Source organism: Cimex lectularius, unplaced genomic scaffold, assembly GCF_000648675.2.
Source record: "Cimex lectularius strain Harlan isolate CLEC.00 unplaced genomic scaffold, Clec_2.1 scaffold19, whole genome shotgun sequence".
Lineage (NCBI taxonomy): Eukaryota > Metazoa > Arthropoda > Insecta > Hemiptera > Cimicidae > Cimex > Cimex lectularius.
The window spans coordinates 228115-242751 of record NW_019392664.1 but is presented as its reverse complement, the minus strand read 5'-3'; the positions used below and the strand labels follow the sequence as shown (position 1 = coordinate 242751).

Genomic DNA, 14637 nt, shown 5'->3' with positions numbered 1-14637 from the left:
AGAAACAACATTCATTAGCACAGTTACATCATAATCAACACCCCTCCCAGCAGCCTCAACAGCCCCAGCATCCCTCTCAACAATTAGCTGATCCAAAGAGAAGAAAGGAACAGCACCAGCAAGATATGCGCTATTATCAGGCTCTTCCATCAATGGGCAGTTTCGCTAAACATTATTATCCTATGGCACCGCAGAATCCAGTCCAACAACCACCTCAGCAGTCAAGGCATTCTTACCAGCCTACACCGCCAGATCAACCACCTAATTCCTCGAGGCAATTTCAACCCCACAATTATTTAAAAAGGCCTCCACACGAAGATATAAAAGTTCCAAGCAGTTCCTCGGGTTCTCAGCAGAGCTCTGTGCCAGTGGCAAAGCAAGCAAGAGTTGATACTTGGAGGGAAAGCATAGATCAACAAATTGAAAAACGTTTCAGTTCCTATTTGTCCTCCAAAGCAGTCAACGGCGATGCCAAAAAAGGAACCTTTATGGGACCACAAAATCAAGGTGCATACTATCCCGATCAGAAGCATTCTAACGGCGGAGGTTGGTCTCAACATTTTAAGCATATTTTAAAAACTCATCATTCATTGTTTTTATGTATTTTTTCTCTTTTCCAGGTGCTGCAGATAAAAGAGTGTTAAGCATATTAAGAAATTCTCTTGAAACCAAAGAGGCCAGGAACCTGCAGCTGCAGCAACAACAGCTCCATCACCAGCAATTTCAACATCAGCAGCAAATGCAACAACAGAAAGCAAAATACGGAGAAAATAGGAGTAACAGCGTACTACATCCTGGTTATCAAGGAAGACACAATCTGCCACCTTTTTGCGCTATTACTACTGATAGGTCATCGACTTCTCCTCAGACTTCTCCATACATTCATCACTTTCCTTCCATGCCTCCTGGTTACAATGCAGCATCTAGTAGTAAATCTTTGTACGGCCAATCTCAGAAAATCCCGACAAACCAAGATGTCGTTGACATAACGGGAGAAGATGAAGAAGCTTTACAACAAAGTGGACATCATCTAGGTACCAATATCAAAGGAGAATATGATGGTTTAGCCGCATTCCTTGCTGCAAGGATAAGGACAAAAGCAGAACTCAAACAGGTTCGATATCAATGAATTGAACTTTATTGGGAAAATTTATATTCGATTGTTAATATTTTTATTTTGAATTTTTAGCAAGTAACTGGCCCAAACGGTACTGATAGACCTATCACACCAGGTTCGAGTTCTTCTGGCCGAACATCACCTCACAGGAGCATTCCAGGTTTCCAATCCCCTACTCAAAAGGGTACTGATTATATCAACAATCAGTATTCACTAATCAAATTATATTGGTATTAATTTTTGAAATTTATTTTAGATCTAGTCAGAAGTAGTAGTATGGCAGATCTGTTAAGTAATACTGCCAAGTCTCAGTGGACCTTTAATTCTCAAAAATTATCCAAGGAACAAGCACTTATCGCCAATCTTCCTAGAAAAAGGTACTGGTTTTTCATTCACTATTTTTTGTGGTCCACTTGACCAGTTAATAACATTCAATTAATTAAGGTTTTTAAGTTGAGATAAAAAGTCAAGTGTCACGAGTGGGATTCGAACACACGACCTTCGGCTTGATACGCCGCTACTCTACCACTTGAGCTATCGTGACAAGCCGAAGGTCGTGTGTTCGAATCCCGCTCGTGACACTGACTTTTTATCTCAACTTAAAAACCTTAATTAATTGAATGTACTGGTTTTTGTTATTGAATTATTATTTTATTGTGATTTTATTATTGGATTTTTAAAAATATTTCTTAATGTGTATGTGTAGAGTATTTAAAACTGAGGAAGACCAGAGTGGTATTCAAGCGTTAGAAAATGCCTCAGTTATACACCCTCCAGGATTTCATATCCCATCCAGGGAGAGCGGGCTCAGGAGTAGTTCGGAGGCTTCAGTTTTTGATTTTCGGGACTCAGATTCTGAAAGTGATATGCCTGTTTTAGAAAGGCAAACTCTTAATGAAATGAGGAGGAAGAAAGAAGGAGATCAGGTAGCTTATTTACTCTATTTAAATCCTAATCGTTTATAATTATTGTACAAAAATGATTAATAAATAAATAAATCTTCAGGTCGACGAGGAGGAAGAATACAAAATTTGGCTGTCACGATGTGACGAACTAGTGCTTCAACTAAACATGGGTAAAGCGTTTAGAAGAAGGCACAAAAAGAAACTTAGGGATAATATCCCATTTGTCTGTGATATTAAGAAAGAGCCTGGTACAGAACAATCTCTTTCTGAAGTAGAACCTTTAAAACAGGAAAATGAAATAAATGAGAACAGGGTAAAAAAAGAAGCGAGAGAAGACGAGACAAACGGTCAAGCTGGTCCTGAATGTGAGGGCCAACATATATCTGAGCACTCTAAACCGGTTACCAAGAAGATTAAAGGTTCACCAAAGAAGGTAAATACAATGGCTAAGAAGAAGACCAAGAAGCCGGTGTTTGGCGATGGCTCCGATTTCGCTCCCGGTTGGGAGGAAGAACTTTATAGATTTAAGAAATCCTTAAGGATACCTTCTTGTCTTATATCTATTACGAGACCGCCTGGCTGGCCCAAGGGATCTCTCAGTCTACCAGACCTCGAGATGTTCCCAGATTCACCGAATACTGACTCTTTAGATACTTTTCCAAATAAATCGACTCAAAAAGTCGAACCTTCAAATGAAAAAGATATTAAAGATGATAAAAAAGCTATTGCGAAAACCCTTGGAGAAGAGAAGTCTTTTCTCGATCGCCTTATGCAGAGGTAAAAAATTGATTCAATTAAAAAAACAATTCAATTAAAATAACATCTTTATTCATTTCAGGTATTGTGCTCGAAGAGCGAGGCCTCTAAAGAAACTCGTGAACAAGGTGAACGATGTTAAAGAAAAAGTCGAAACTGAACTCCTTCCTACACCAGGCCTGGAGAACAATCCGGCCGGCGTTGCTGGAGCTTATCTTGGCTTCAGGAAAGAAACTTTGGCTGAATACAGAGCAGAATTTCTCAAAACTGGAGAATATCGGGCTGAAGTCGACATTCCTCCTATTGTTCTTGAATCTAGGACTAGAACGGAGAGCAAAGAGTACAGACGGAGTCTCACTGTAAAGGAGGTGTTTGGCGCCGAGAGACCCGCTTCTGCTCCACCTCCAGGTGTTACAAGAGAAGACCTCAGGCGAAGGCAAAGGTAAATAACAATCATAACAAATTTATATATAACTACTATTGTGTTGGTGTAAAAATAATTCAGGTTATTAAAGGCTAAATAAAGGCAATTAAAACTATTTATTTATTTTTATAAGATAAAGAAAATTTATTTGAAATATTTTTCATCACAATCTTTGCCAGTGTTTAATAAGTACTTTTATTTCTCTTTCATAAAAAACTTTTTTGGACTCACAATAATGTCTTGGAGGGCGTTTTTGGCATCACTGCATTCTTTAAAAAATTTATCCCTCCAGAAGTTATAAACATGCCTAAAAAGTGGAAGTCTGTAAATGACAGGTCGGGTGAAGATGGAGGGTGCGGTAAAGGTTCATATTCTAAGTCCTTAAGTTTCCGCAGGTTTGCCATTGCGACATGTGTGTTCTGGTGTTATCGGGAAGAAGAACCGGCCCCTTACGGTTTACCAATGCTGGACAATGACGTTGCATTGCGTCCCACGCATTTTGTTAATTTTTTGACCATATTTCTCTGCTGTGATATTTCAACATCATTCAGGAAATTATAGTGAACAACCTCAGCAGTACACTACCAGGCAGTTACCATAATCTTTTTTGGGTGCCAATTTGGTTTCGGAAAGTGTTTTGGTGCATAATCCTTGTCCACTGACCTATTCGCCTCCTGTTATCACACGGAATCCATTTCTCATCGCACGTGATGATTTGATTGAGAAATGGGTCATTTTGGTGGTGCAAGAGAAGAGATGTGCAAATTTCAAAGCGTCGATTTCTTTGGGCTTTGTTCAGTTCGTGTGGTACCCACTTTTCGAGCTTTTTTACTTTACCAATATGCACCAGATGGGGAACAACGGTTGAGCGGTCAACACTAAGCTCTTCCGCAATTTCCCCTGTTGTTTTTATTGAATTTTCTTCAGTGAACATTTGAGCTGGTCGTCGTCCATAACAGAAGGCCTACTGCGACCTTCCCTGTCTTCATCAAAACCTCTGAAACCATTACTGCACCATGCACTCGCTCATGCTTCCCTCCCTAAACTGTATTGTTGTTATACATGGTTTGGGCTGCACTTCACCCGAGTTTAAATTTGTACATTTCGTGGTCTGCTTGACCAATTAATACATTACAATTAATTAAGGTTTTTAGTTGAGATGAAAAAAAGTCAATGGCACGAGCGGGATTCGAACCCACGATCTTCAGCTAGATACGCCGCTGCTCTACCACTTGAGCTATCGTGACCTCGATCCACTCGGACATGAACTTCATGCCATTGACTTTTTTCCATCTCAACTAAAAACCTTAATTAATTGTAATGTATTAATTGGTCAAGCAGACCACAAAATTAGTGAATTTAATGAATTAAAATGAAGTACACTTACACTAAAAGCTCTCCGTGGCCATTTCATTTGTCGTTGAGAATCCAATCCGATTACACGACATTTGAAAAATGGCAAAAAGGAGGGAAAACTCATAAGGTGGGGTTGAGATAGGAAATTGATGTCCAAGTGGATCGAGGTCACGATAACTCAAGTGGTAGAGCAGCGGTGTATCTAGCCGAAGATCGTGGGTTCGAATCCCGCTCGTGCCATTGACTTTTTTTCATCTCAACTAAAAACCTTAATTAATTGATTTGTACAAAAATTGAGTTAGGTCATTTTCGCAGATCCTCATTATTATAAAAGTCAGTATAATCTAAACTGTTTTGTATAAAATATAACAGCTCAATTTATTTATTATAAACCATAAATTAAATTTGAGGATTTAGCTTTGTTTACATGACAAGCACCTGCAAAAATAAAACAAATTTTCCAATCCTGCATTAATTTTTTTTTGTTTTTTTTTTTTTGTTAATAAGAATAAGAAGGAAAGCTCATCCTGACAAAAGGAAAAAGATGCTGCCAAAGCACAAGTCTGAACAATTTAAGGCAGTACCTGGTGCAAAATCCGCCGATGGCAAAAAGATAAAACACAAAGTCAAAATGTTTAGGAGGAAATTGAAAAGCTCGGGTTTTGATTACATCAGAAAAAAGAAAAAAGCCACTGTACCTAAGAAAGAAGGGGAACATCCTCCTCGTGAGCGGAAGAAGGTCAGTTGTTAAAAAATAAACACTGTGATTTATTTATTTATTTTTTTAATGTTATCATTTTATTTTAGAAAAACCCACCAATGACAGAACAAGAAATTCAATCAGAAATTAAAGGCTGGGTTCTCAATAAAGGACTCGGCGAAACTCTTCTGCACAGAGCTTCCAGACTTGGCAACGTGGTATGTTTTAATTTATAGACTCCACAAATCCCAATGTTAAAAACCAATAATTGTTTGATTAATTTTTCTGTATAGGAAACAGTCCGTTACTGCCTCGATAAACTTAATCACAACCCAGCTCCTCGTGACAACGCAGGGTACACACCACTTCATGAAGCCTGTTCAAGAGGTCACCTTCAGATTGTCAATTTACTGCTTACTTATGGGGCTGATGTTAGCGACAGTGCTTTGGGAGGAGTAAGGTTGGTAATTTTTTTTCTTCTTATTGTTTTAAATTTTTCTTTTTTAAAAAATTATAATTTTTTTTATAGACCCCTCCATGAAGCTGCTGAAAATAATTGTACAAAAGTAGTTAAACTACTGTTAGACCATGGTGCTGACCCTCTATTGGCAACATACTCGGGCAATACTGCTTTATCTCTCGCTACTGATGAAGAAGCGAGACAGCTGATGGAACTACACATAGCGAATTGTAATACTCCACCGCCATCAGTACAAATTAAATCAGGTAAGTCAAGAACTATTATTTGCTAAAATCTATGAAATTGGAAATAATTTGACTATTTTTTCTCTTGTTTTGTTAGAAGATTGCTCACCGAGCGGAAGTCAGGTGAGTGAGAAAGTACAACTAGATGCAGACTCTTCACGAGATGGAATCGACGGCTTTGAAGTAGAAGAATCCGAAGTGCTTCTCCCAAATCTGTACAGGCTGGCCAACGAGTCCCGATCTGAGTCTTGGGTCCTTTTCCATGAGCTCGCTCCTCTCCTTAAAGTGAAAACAAAAGAGGCCCTTTTGAAACAGCTTGGCCAATCGTCCGGGCAGGTCCTGCGGGATTTGAAACTGTCCGAATTTTTCGCCAAAGCACATTGCCGCACCATTAAAGCTTCAGTGACTGGGCCCGGCCCTAAATTGCCCAGGGTCACACTTGTTAAATATACTGATACGGTTAAGTTCCTTCTCGGTGTTGAGATATCAGTTGTACCAAGGTGACCATGATACTTGGATTTATTTACTGAAACCAAGACTAGTAGGCTTAAACGTAAGCAAGGCTAAATTTCATGTTTGGTCCAGTACAGTGTTATTTTAAAAAATTTAACCCACAGTTACTTTTTAAATCAATTATTTATTTATTTATTGCTCTTGTTAATTTTTTTCTGTTCTTTATTTATTTGTTAAATATTATGTTACATTTTATGTAGAAATACCTATTTAGAAATGATTGGGCAACGAAATATTACATATATAAAGCTGGAATCAAACTGGAATTTTTTTTTAATAAATTGAAATAGCAATTTTATTACTAGAAAAACAACTAGCCTTTGGTGGTTTTTAGCCTAGTAGTGAGGCCTAAAGAGTCCTCTAGTTTTTGTTGTAAATAATTTTTACAAAAAAAAAATATATATAAATATAAATCTTTATTCATAAAAAAAGAAAACTAAAAAAAAAACCTAGTGGTGCTTTCTATGTGTGAACACTCAAATAATATTTTAGTCTCCACGAAATCCCTCCTTGATCCAAATAAAAGTTGTGCTTCCCCTCAATGTTATATATATCTATATTTTTTGTATATAGTGTAAGTGTTGCATATGGGATTAATTAAGAATTATTATTAAAAAAGAAAAACCTAGCTGCAATTTTATTTTTATTAGAATACCTCATTAGTGCAATGTTCAATGAACCTTAGCTAAATAGTAGCTTCTAAGGACAAGACAGTTTACTATTTTCCTTCGTACTTTAGTAATAACATTATGAAGTTTCTACTTCAATTTGTATGTTATATTAAGGAAAAATTAAATATGTTCTTTGTTGTTTTCTTTTTTACATTTAAATAATTTCTAAGGTAGTTGTTGAAATTATTTTGGCATATTTTTACGTTGATTCCTTTGACGTCGATTTTAAATAAATTGTATTATATTTTGCTTCATTTTATTATTACCTTTCGTAACATTAAAATTTAAAAAAAAAAATTAAAACAAGTAAATGAAATGGATGTATTTCTTATGTAGTTTATACGACTAGATAATATTTCCAGCAAAAGTAACTGTGATGGAATTTTTTCAATGCTGTACATATAAAGCCATTTGTGTATAGTTGTTGGGAAAAATTATAATAAATGTGCAATTTATATTATTTATAAATATAGAAAATGAATTTATAATGCGTATATTGGTATTGAGAGAAAAAAAAATATTCGGGAAAGAGCTATTTAAGAACAAACAGGAATTTAAAAAAAAATTTCTTTTCATTTTGTAAAAATAAATTTCTAATGTGATGTAATTGGTTAAGAAAAATACATTGAAAAAATGAACGAGTCTGTTTATTTCATCCATCCTAAAACCAATTTCTCTCCAAATATTAAAATAATCATATGAATGATATCATTTGTTTTCTTTAGCATGACTGACAGAGAAAAGGTAAGGTGTTTGTGTTTAAAACTAACAAAACTGCTAATAATTTTATTGTCATATTATTTTATATTTTTTCTATTTTCTTTTTGTATTTTGAAATAAATAAAACCGACATTACGCTGAATGCTACATACCGCAAATATCGCAAGTGATTTGAATAATTAAGCCAAATTTTTACCATATTTTATCGTAAAAGATGTGTTCATTTATCAGAATATTTTAATACAGAAGTTTAATTTCTATTTTCAGAAAGGAATTTTGAAGCAGGCAGGCATGCAAATGACTATTAACAGTATGTCAAGAACAATTCAAAAACTTGAAAATAGTGTTAAAATTTCTACGAATCTTGAACAAAAAATGTTTCAAAACGAGATTCAACTGTTGATCGATAAACACAAACTCTCTTTGGACCTTGACAAGGAGAAATACAAAATTTCCAAACTAAAACGTAATTCTTAATTGCTTAATTAGACCTTATCTAAATTTGACAGTTTATATTTCAACAGAAATAGCAAATGTCACTGTTGCTAGTGTTAAAAGTGTGAAGAACGTTACTTTCGACGACAATTCTGGACATAGCAGTGATCTTGTGAGAGTTTTGAAGAAGAAAGATCTCCTTTTGAACAAATCAACCTGCGAGATCAAAAAGCTATCCAAGGAAAATATCAGGCTTAACACCGAACTCCAGCATGAACAATCGAAAGTATCAAAATTAAAACGGGATAATCAGGTTCTTTCTCAGTTTGTTCAACACCAGGTAGTTTTTGTCTTGTTTATGTTATAATGTTATATTAAAAAAAAAATTGTAATTTTAAAAGATGGAAACAAAAAGTGAAAATCAAAACTATGAAGAAAAATGTGCCATCTTAACCCTTAAACTGAAAGAATCCGATTGCATGGTGAAAAAACTTGTACACCGGAACAATATACTTACTCAAGAATTGCACAAAAAATCTAGCAATAAGAGAAACTCGAAGACACAAGTATGCGAGATGGATTTTGTGACTTGATACAAATAAATGCTGTTTTAAAAATATTGTTTTTACCTTAAATAATTCTATTTGACTTCCAAAAAAAAGGTGTTATTTGGCACTGATATCATTTCACGAAAATAAAAAGCTGTTATTTAAAGACTCTTGCTTTAAGGTATTGAATAATGTTTAATTTTCTTACTATCCTTTATTAAAAATTAAAAAAAGGCTAATTTGTCATCTTCCAAGTCATTTCAGAATTTTTCCTCAATAGATCCAAACAGTACAAATCTATATCTTTCATATTGACGTCTGGTCTATTTTAGAAAAAGTTTTGAAAACATACACATGTTTTAATGATTTTGTATAGATATATTATGAAATTGAATCCACTTTTTTTATTTTGAATGACTAGTTGATTAAATGATTAGATTCAATTTAGATTTCTTTAGTACTAATATTATTTTTTGTCCACTGCTGGCCTCGTCTTGATTAAGAATGGTCGGTGCATTGTGTATACCAAAAGATTGCGCATCATATAGGAAGGGCGTAGAATGCACCCCAAAGACAGCGAAAGGAAAAGATATGCTGCTCATTCCTTGTAATGACAATGTTCAAACCTTGCCTCATCCAGTCGTCGTCTCATTACCAGAAATCAAACCAATCATTCCGAATAGGTTTGCACAAGCGGTAAGTGAAATTGTCATATTAACGAGCTATACTTATATGAAAACTTGTGAAATATGAAAAGCAGTTTATAGGTCCAGACGTTTCTATAATTATTTTTGCTCATTGTGAGATTTGAGTAGTCTGCAGAGTGGGGAATATGTAATTTGGTCAATACAAATAATTCTTGTCAGCCAATCCTCGCTGGTTTGGTCTGTCAGACAGGCTTTTGCCATTTTCAGTGTTGGATCTGCAACTATAAAAAACTGAAAAGCATTTGACATGCCAACACAGTGAGGATAGTCAGACCAAAAAGATCGGTAAAGGCCAAATTACATTGAATTTTGTAAGATTTCTTCGCAGATATGCTGGGTGATGAACCCATAATTTGGTCGATACTGATCATTTTGGTCTCCTAATCCTCTCTGGTTTGATCAGTCAGATATATGTCAGCCTTTTGCCAAGTTCAGTGCAGGATCTGCAACTGCAAAAAGCCTCATGGCATACCAATGCAGTGCGAATAGGCAGACCAAAAAGATCACTAAAAACCAAATTACATTGAATTTTGTAAGATTTCTTCATGGGATGTGCTGGGTGATGAAACCCCATAATTTGGTAATTTCTGACCATTCTGGTCTGCCAATCCTCGCTGGTTTGATCTGTCACATACATGTCAGCCTTTTGCCATGTTCAGTGCTGGACCTGCAATTGCAAAAAGCTGAAAGACTTTGACATGCCAACACAGTGAGGATAGGCAGACCAAAAGATCACTAAAAACCAAATTACATTGAATTTTGTAAGATTTCCCATAATTTGGTAATTTCTGACCATTCTGGTCTGCCAATCCTCGCTGGTTTGGTCTGTCAGACAGGTTTTTGCCATGTTTAATGCTGGACCTGCAACTGCAAAAAGCTGAAAGGCTTCTGACATACCTGCACATTGAGGTTAGGCAACCCAAAAGAATTGGTAAAGACAAATCACAAACTTTTACTCATATTGATCTTTAGAACATTCAGAGATGAAATAATATCTCATCAGTTTGTTTCTTCACTTTCCTCAGTGGTTTAATCTAAAGGAATTTAGTTATTTAAATAAAAAGATTTTTCTCTGCTTTTATTAAGTATGATTTTCCTTAAAGCTGTTATTTGGTAGAAGTTCCCAGTATTTTCTCCATGTTAGAAGTATGTTCTTATTGTACTCGTCATACATATTTGTACTTTTGTTTGTTCTTTTTTTTTTACTTATTTCCTTAGGTTTGTTGCTATTGCATCATTTGATCTCACCGCACTGATGTACAATCAGTGCAGGATGGTTGAAAACACATAAAGTTTTACCAGCGAATTTTTTTCAGACCTTAACTGCTGTTATTTGAGTTTTTGCAAAATTAAATATTTTAAGAACTATACAAAAAAAACTTTAACAGGAGAAAAGATTGTGAAATTTCCTCTTGTGATCTAAGAGCTGAAGGACATGTAATTTAATCATTTTTGATCATTCTGGTCTGTCTATTCTCACCATCTGACAGACGTTTCAACATTTTGCCCTTTTCAGTGGTTGGTCTGCGTTCAAATTCACCTATCTAAGTATCTGACAGACCAAACTCGATATACTTTGAAATTTGATCGTTATCTATCATTTTTCGTTTGACTATCCTCACTGGGTTGATCTAAGATGAATTTCTGCATTCTCCCATCGTTATTGTGTCTGTGTGATTGTATGGAGTTTCTTTTATAAAGGTAAGGTCATGAAAGGTAGGGTGCATGTTACAGTGTTATATTTACGGGATTGGTAACGACCAAATTACATGTTTATCACCCCACAGATAATGGGAATAAATCTCACGATCGACTAAAAAAATATTCAACTAATTGATTGATACAATTGGAATAAATTAGGAATTTTTACAATTAACATTTCATAGATAGTATTATGGATTAGTACGGCAATTTAAAGTAGAATTGAAACAATTGCAGTTCAAAAATGAACTTAGGACCATGGTAGCCAGGGTGGTTAGCATGATAGATTCTCAACTTGTAAACTCTGCGGTCGTGGGTTCGATTCCCACTGTCGCCCTGGCCCTTTCCCCCCCATTCTCTTTAAACAATCAACTACTCAACTACGTACAGATTTATAAAATATGTTTTCCTTGAATGTTAAAAACATGTTCAATTTTCCAAAATTTCTTCGTAGGAACCGCAGGGTGATGGCTTAAAACTGGAAAGTACCTGACAGGCCAAATTCCGTATTTTTTGTATTCCATCATTACAATTGTCCTTGGTCTGACTATCCTCAGTAGATTGGTCTGTCAGATATGCTTCAACCTGCAGTGCTGGATCTGCAACTGTAAACGGCTGAAACATCCAGTGAGGATAAGTAGACCGAAATTACCTGAAACGACGAAACTACATGTTGAATTTTCTTTATAATTATTTTGGATTATTAATTATTATTAAATATTAATTATTTATTTTTTATAATTAAAAATTAAATGTTTTACATTTTATTATTATTAAACATTAATTATTCATTTTATATAAGATCTTGGTTGAGGTGAAAAAGTTAGTGCCATGAGGGGGATTCGAACCCACAACCTTTGGCTCAATATGCTGCTGTTCTAACCACTTGAGCTATCATGAGCAGCAGCATATTGAGCCGAAGGTTGTGGGTTCGAATCCCACTTGTGACACTAACTTTTTCATCTCAACGAAGACTTTAGATCAAATGAGTAATTAATATGGTCAATTATGACTGCTAAATATATATGGATTAATATTATTAAATATATTATTAATTATTATGGAATCACAGTCTACAGATTGAGAGGACATGTCTATTTGTTTTGTTAAATATGATTGATTCTAAGATTTCAGTGGTTGTTGGCTTAAAAAAATTTGTTGCCTTATAAAAACTTTCTTTTGGCCAAAAGTAGATAGAATAACAAATAATTTCATTGGTTTACTCATGCTGTTAATATGATTTTAGCGAAAAATAAAATTGATATTAAATTCATTATTTAAACAAAACAATCTGCTGTCGTTTTTACACACACACAAAAAATATACACTGGTACAAGCCAATGCAAACATTTAACAAATTATTTTAACTTTTGAAAATTTCACAATTGTTGACATAAGTTGATTTTTTTTAATGAGGGTATTATATATAAATTCACTAATTTCATGGTCCGCTTGACCAATTAATATCATACAATTAATTAAGGTTTTTAGTTGAGATAAAAAAGTCAATGGCACAAGCGGGATTCAAACCCACGATCTTCGGCTTGATACGCCGCTCCTCTACCACTTGAGCTATCATGACCTCGATCCACTTGGGCACCAACTTCCCATCTCAACTGCACCTTTTTTTTTTAATTGGAAAAATGGCAAAAAGGAGGGAAAATTAAAAAACAAAAGGTGTGGTTGAGATGGGAAGTTGGTGTCCGAGTGGATCGAGGTCACGATAGCTCAAGGGGTAGAGCAGCGGCGTATCAAGCTGAAGATCGTGGGTTCAAATCCTGCTTATGCCATTGACTTTTTTATCTTAACTAAAAATCTTAATTAATTGTATTATTACATATATGCAGGGCCGCTGCATTCCAACCCGGGACCTTTACCTTACAGTGATGAGGGCCATGTCAACACCTAAACTATTGGCAGCCACCGACGCCCCTTTAAATTTCTTGAAAATAATATACTTTAAGCACAATATTATCAAAAATAAACCAATTCTTTTATCTTATTATTATAGTTATATTTGAAGTACCCATTCTTAGTACCAAAACGATATCCTGAAGACAATGTTAATACCATTAACTGCGCTCGTCATGCTGATCATTACAAGACGTCATACTCAATTGATTATGGTAACAATTCTTGTGAAATAAGCTATTTAAAAAAAAACTCTGTCAATTTTTATTTATTTATTTAATTTTAAAGGCATCAAAGAACATATACCATTTCTAATGAGGTCTCCAGGAATGCACATTCCTAAAGAGAAATTCCAATTACGTGACCCATATAAGCCATACATACATCGAGTGTACACAAACGAAATAACATCTGGCCCTACATTTCCTTGGTCATGTCCACCCGCAGGTAACCATCAACACAAATGATGATTTTACCGACTGCAAGAAACATAACTCGATTGCTTCCTTTTTTCAGCCTTAAATAAGGCAGAGAAAAACCACCCACCCTCTAGCGAATATAATGACAATATCAACAGGATGGCAAAGTTATTTCTGAAAAAGAAGGTTTTTAATAAAAAAGTGTGTATCAAGATGAAACGGCAACACACACTTCCACCTTTTGAGTAAGCCATTTTGAATACTAATCGAATTTAGATTCTTAAAAATAAATGTATAATAATATCATATAAAAATAGAATTTCTAAATTCATTTGTAAATTTAGAATATGTAAATCCTGTCAGTTTAAAAGTATATAATATTAAACCTAATATTAAACAAAAATCTACTATTGGAAAATTTTTACATCCACCAAAGCAGCTTAAACAAAAAATTTCATTGTCTTCATATTCTAATCTTAAGTAGACCTTCAATTTTCACACATTTCTTAAATTATACAATATTGACATTTTGTTTGTGGAATTTCAGATCAATCCTGGGATGATGTCAGTGGGTTTTTTTTTCTGACTCCAATCCAACTTAGTCTTATATCTGTGGAATTGCCAGATTGTCTTTTCACCTATACTAAGGTTTGACCTAGAAAACAAAATAACCAAATGAAAAGTGAAATTAACATGTTTATTTATATATTTATAATAATATTTTTTTCTTTTTTTTAGAACTATCTGTCATTTAGAAAAACCTATCTGGAGTCATTGGAATAATAAAACAAGATTAGGATGATGAAGTTATACATGCAAGCGCTTCGAAGTCTTGAATGTTCAAAGAACCGTATTTAATTCAAGCAAAAAATAAAACATTAGATTGAGTTTTGTTATTTGTGGTATTAACCAAATACCAATTACCAATAATTTCCTTCAATTTACATAAATATGTTGTTCATAGTTAGCTTCTCTCTAAGTGTCTCTTTGAAAATAAAAATAAAATAAAGAAAAAACTACAATATTTCAAAAATAAGAAGCCATTCTTC

General features: G+C 34.5%; 3 protein-coding genes across 9 annotated transcripts in view; all 3 read left to right on the top strand.

Moving 5' to 3' along the window:
• Positions 1-7768, top strand: part of LOC106662191 — a 269680-nt gene extending 261912 nt beyond the window's left edge. For 4 of the 5 annotated variants that reach the window (XM_024224993.1, XM_014386066.2, XM_014386063.2 and 1 more), the window contains 12 exons: positions 3-546; positions 621-1114; positions 1190-1301; positions 1374-1494; positions 1824-2043; positions 2123-2799; positions 2861-3220; positions 5066-5297; positions 5366-5476; positions 5552-5718; positions 5788-5984; positions 6061-7768. In XM_024224993.1, coding sequence (XP_024080761.1) covers positions 3-546; positions 621-1114; positions 1190-1301; positions 1374-1494; positions 1824-2043; positions 2123-2799; positions 2861-3220; positions 5066-5297; positions 5366-5476; positions 5552-5718; positions 5788-5984; positions 6061-6467 — 3642 coding nt within the window. In that variant the 3' untranslated portion in view covers positions 6468-7768. The remainder of the gene's footprint in view (positions 1-2; positions 547-620; positions 1115-1189; positions 1302-1373; positions 1495-1823; positions 2044-2122; positions 2800-2860; positions 3221-5065; positions 5298-5365; positions 5477-5551; positions 5719-5787; positions 5985-6060) is intronic. The other variant, XM_014386065.2, reaches the window with a different exon arrangement.
• Positions 7769-7776: 8 nt separating this feature from the next.
• Positions 7777-8921, top strand: LOC106662193. Of its 3 annotated transcripts, none has more exons than XM_014386067.2 (4): positions 7777-7891; positions 8135-8333; positions 8392-8642; positions 8704-8921. In XM_014386067.2, the coding sequence occupies exons 1-4, from the start codon at positions 7850-7852 to the stop codon at positions 8893-8895; spliced, it is 684 nt and encodes a 227-aa protein (XP_014241553.1). In that variant the 5' UTR covers positions 7777-7849; the 3' UTR covers positions 8896-8921. The 3 variants fall into 3 exon arrangements, with proteins under 3 accessions (XP_014241553.1, XP_024080763.1, XP_014241554.1); XM_024224995.1 differs by lacking the exon at positions 7777-7891 and adding an exon at positions 7900-8029; XM_014386068.2 differs by lacking the exon at positions 7777-7891 and adding an exon at positions 7900-8033.
• Positions 8922-9198: 277 nt separating this feature from the next.
• Positions 9199-14484, top strand: LOC106662083. Its single transcript, XM_014385893.1, has 6 exons — positions 9199-9546; positions 13270-13384; positions 13458-13616; positions 13686-13833; positions 14136-14236; positions 14327-14484. Exons 1-5 carry the CDS (start codon positions 9355-9357, stop codon positions 14149-14151), a joined length of 630 nt encoding a protein of 209 aa, XP_014241379.1. The 5' UTR covers positions 9199-9354; the 3' UTR covers positions 14152-14236; positions 14327-14484.
• The last annotated feature ends 153 nt before the right edge of the window (positions 14485-14637 follow it).